General features: G+C 46.2%; 1 protein-coding gene across 1 annotated transcript; it reads left to right on the plus strand.

The window, feature by feature from the left end:
* The first annotated feature begins 275 nt into the window (after positions 1–275).
* On the plus strand, positions 276–3,711 carry LOC119294124 (pullulanase 1, chloroplastic-like). The gene is made up of 4 exons (XM_037572379.1): positions 276–545; positions 2,746–2,854; positions 2,963–3,099; positions 3,200–3,711. Exons 1-4 carry the CDS (start codon positions 351–353, stop codon positions 3,242–3,244), a joined length of 486 nt encoding a protein of 161 aa, XP_037428276.1. The 5' UTR covers positions 276–350; the 3' UTR covers positions 3,245–3,711.
* The last annotated feature ends 473 nt before the right edge of the window (positions 3,712–4,184 follow it).

A 4,184-nucleotide genomic window follows, 5' to 3' on the forward strand; every position in this document is an offset into this window, starting at 1 on the left:
CCTGACAAACCACGTATCTCTGCTCCTAATGAACGACTTGGTCAATAGTCTGCGCAGTTTAATTTCGCTGTTTTTTTCATCATCCTCCCACCTTCGATTTTTTTCATCATCCTCCCAACTCCGTTAACTCGCAACCCTCAAAAACCACCCCCACGCACGAACCACTCCCCTCCCTCTCCTCGCGCAAGCATCCTCTCCTCGTACCCTCGCAGCAGCTAGGGTTCCTGCGCCGCCGCCACGACCAGCCCAACGTCCTCCGGATCGCCGCCATCACCGCCGCGGATCGCCACCTTCGCCGTCGGAATCGCTGCCAACGTCTCGTCGCCCCGGATCACCGCCGTCGCCGGGCCATGGCGGTGGAGGTCGACAGCACCTGGAAGCGCGGGGCGGCGGCCTTCCTGGACGACCCCTTCGAGGTGCTGCAGGCGAAGCGGGGCCGGTGCTCACCGTCCGCCACCGCGGCCTCGGTTGCCGACCTCGGCATCAACATGCAGTTCGACCCCGTCGAGGCGCTCCAGTCCGTCTTCCCCGGCGCCGATCCGCAGGTACCCCCGCCGCCGCTCCGCACCTCTTTCTTTCATTCTTTCGGTTGATTGGTAGGTCGTGCGCAGACGTGTAGTAGAGCCCGCCGATTCAGTTCATCACAAGAACCATGCGAACTTGGTTACACCGCAAGAAAGATTGTGCCTTGAATCTTGAAACAAATTTTCTGTTGTCGATTCATATCCCCTTTCTTGAATTAGAATAGACTAAGAGTTCAGACATTGATATCCATTTATTGCTGATACAAATAATCTTTATTTAGTTTACAAACATGTAATGAAATCTACACTACGAATAAGAAGACTGAAGGGTGTGCGGCAGCCCATGGCGGGCAAGGCGTGCTGCAGTGGGGTTATGGCAGCATTATGGTCATGAGAGAGCTAGCATGCTCATTGGTATAAATTAGTTACCCTCATGTGGGGTTATTTTTTATTCTAAGTATTAACATGCCTTCAAAATAATTCTGTAATAGGTATATAATTGCAGGTTGTTGTGTGAGCTGCACCTAAACTGTGAACTGAAACTGCAATGAATTACTTGAAACTTGGTGTCTTTATATTTGCCCCATTTGTTGAGGTTCAGTTTCACTAAAATGGACAGACCATGAGCTCCTTTAGGAACTTGTTGGGAAATGTCGCTTGTGTGGAGAGACTGAAATCTACACTACGAATAAGAAGACTGAAGGGTGTGCGGCAGCCCATGGCGGGCAAGGCGTGCTGCAGTGGGGTTATGGCAGCATTATGGTCATGAGAGAGCTAGCATGCTCATTGGTATAAATTAGTTACCCTCATGTGGGGTTATTTTTTATTCTAAGTATTAACATGCCTTCAAAATAATTCTTCAATAGGTATATAATTGCAGGTTGTTGTGTGAGCTGCACCTAAACTGAGAACTGAAACTGCAATGAATTACTTGAAACTTGGTGTCTTTATATTTGCCCCATTTGTTGAGGTTCAGTTTCACTAAAATGGACAGACCATGAGCTCCTTTAGGAACTTGTTGGGAAAAATGTCGCTTGTGTGGAAAGGCTGGAAATACGAAGACAAGTATGTGTTTGATTATTGTGAAGCTATTTAACATATTAGTGGTGTCAACGAGGGTAAGTCCAGGTTCCACATGTCAAGCTATATCAGTTTTTTCCAAAGAAATTTCTCTTTATACAACAAGACAATACTTATTTGTGATTTTGCATGCCGTCGTGGAATTCTAGCGAACATGTCAATTTGTTCGTGATTTCGGACATACAGTATTTGGGTCCCTTGCTTGAGGAGACGTTGACAAGTTACTTCAGATATACATATGGACCGAACTAAATATGTATTTAGATATTATAAAAGTGTGTGTTGTCTTGCAATAGTTTTAACCCACTCAACTGTATTATAAATGTGCAAAAAAAAAATCTGGCCCGGTGGCAAAGCAGAGTATTTAGCTAGGTGAGCTATAGACCAGGAGCTGGTGGGTGGCAGGGCAAGCACGCCGCTTCTCCTATCTGTCTCCAGAGAGGCGCGTGCGTCGAAAAATGAACATATCTGAGCCATGCGCCTTGCTTCTACTGGTTTCTATAGAGATTGGATCGCTTAGATTTTAGACTAGGCAGTTGCTATCGAGGTCGCCATGGTGATCCTACAGCACTGTCATGGGGATTGTTCGTGATTCTATCTGGACAAGCGGTGGTGGTGATTGGCTGGGTGGTGGTGTTGCCTTGGGGAGAGACAAAGTGAAGGTAAAAGCAAGCAAGATCCGATGGTGCTGCCATGGGGATAGCCAAAGTCAAGACGTCGACTACAGACTCGTCGCAACGAACCTGGACGCTACGAGCCTGATTCATGGACCAATGGAGGGTCTTGACGCTGTTAGGGTTGGGAAAGGATGAATGTGGAGGGTGACGTGCTTGGTTGAGTACCCCTGGAAGATTGTGTCCTCCCCGTGGATCTGTCTGTGGCCATCGTAGAGGAGATTGTGGCCCTTCCCCAACGAGCAAGAACAATGTAGGCGGTAGCAGGAGGTAGGGGTGGATGCGGGGATGGATGTTGATGGTTGCTCGAGGTTGCGGTGTGGAAAGCCAAGAGCACGAAGTCGAAATCGGATAGGAGTTTGAGTTCTTGTTGGCCGCGGCTGGCTCCCCACTTTAGTGATGTATTTTTTTCCGTTTGTTGAAGTTCGGTTTGTTGAACCTAGAGTGCCACTCGCAACATGTTTCAGGTGACCCAGAAGTTCCCTTTCATCAACAGTTACAGAGTGTTTAGAGTTCCGAGCTCTGTCGTCGTCGGCAGCCTTGTGAAATGCCAACTGGTCGTCGCTTCTTTCAGTGGTAATTCTCGATTCTTTGCACCCTTACATGCAGATTCAGAGATGAGTGTCAAATTCTTCAGACAAGTTCTGAGACAGAGCAAGATCCTTACATACTACTTGTGTGCAGCTGACGGGAAACACGTAGATGTTACTGGACTGCAATTACCCGACATGCTGGATGACATGTTTGCATACACAGGACCGCTCGGTGCGATTTTCAGCGAGGACTCTGTGAGCCTGCACCTTTGGGCTCCTACAACACAGGTTTGGCTTCTAAAGATGACACATTTTACCATCTCAAGTGTCACCTACGGTTCTGTACTATTCCCGCTTATATGTAAAATGTCCCCAATATATCTTGCAGGATGTGAGTGTGTGGTTCTTAGATGGTCCGCCGGCCCTGCTCTAGAGACAGTGCAGCTCAAGGAGTCAAATGGTGTTTGGAGCGTTACTTGACCAAGAGAGTGGGAAAACCGATACTATTTGTATGAAGTTGACGTGTATCATCCAACTAAGGCACAAATTCTGAAATGTTTAGCTGGTGACCTTTATGCTAGAGGGTATGTGGCTGTGCGTATTTCAGTTATGTAGTTCAGGGAGAGGAACTTTCCGCAGAAGAAAAAAGTTCAGGGAGAGGAAGAAACTAGCTTGTTGTTTATTTGATCAGCCTTTCTGCAAATGGAGCGTGGACCTGGTTGGTTGACATTAACAATGAAACATTGAAGCCAGCTTCCTGGGATGAATTGGCCGATGAGAAGCCAAAACTTGATTCCTGCTCTGACATAACCATCTACGAATTGCACATTCGTGATTTTAGGTAAATTGTGCTGCTTGATTTACACAACTAAAAATCCGGCAGGGTTTATGCATATTCATCTTTGGAACTTACCTGTCTGTTTCCTGTGCTTTTCAACTATAGTGCCCATGATGGCACAGTGGACATTGACTCTCGTGGAGGATTTCGTGCATTTGCATACTAGGTCTTCAGAGTTGATTTACTAGATGTATTGCATTGCCTTTTTTCAACAGTATCTCATGCTGATCGCATTTTGGAACCTGTGGTACAGGCCTCAGTAGGAATGTTTGACTCATGTGCATTTGTTGCCAAGCTTTCATTTTGCTGGCGTTGATGACATTAAGAGCAACTGGAAATCTTTCGGTAAGGAATTTTTTTCTCTTTATAAAAGGTGGTAAGGCACTTTTGACTTTTGCTAGATGTCTATCATTTTTTTGTTGGATAGCAATGAGTGACAACTACTTATAAGTACTTGGTTTAAACTGCACCTCTTCATTTTCGTCTCATTTACTTCAGATTGACTTATTTGGCTATACGGAACTTCATTTACTCT

Source organism: Triticum dicoccoides, chromosome 4B (assembly GCF_002162155.2).
Source record: "Triticum dicoccoides isolate Atlit2015 ecotype Zavitan chromosome 4B, WEW_v2.0, whole genome shotgun sequence".
In the NCBI taxonomy this organism is placed as follows: Eukaryota; Viridiplantae; Streptophyta; class Magnoliopsida; order Poales; family Poaceae; genus Triticum; species Triticum dicoccoides.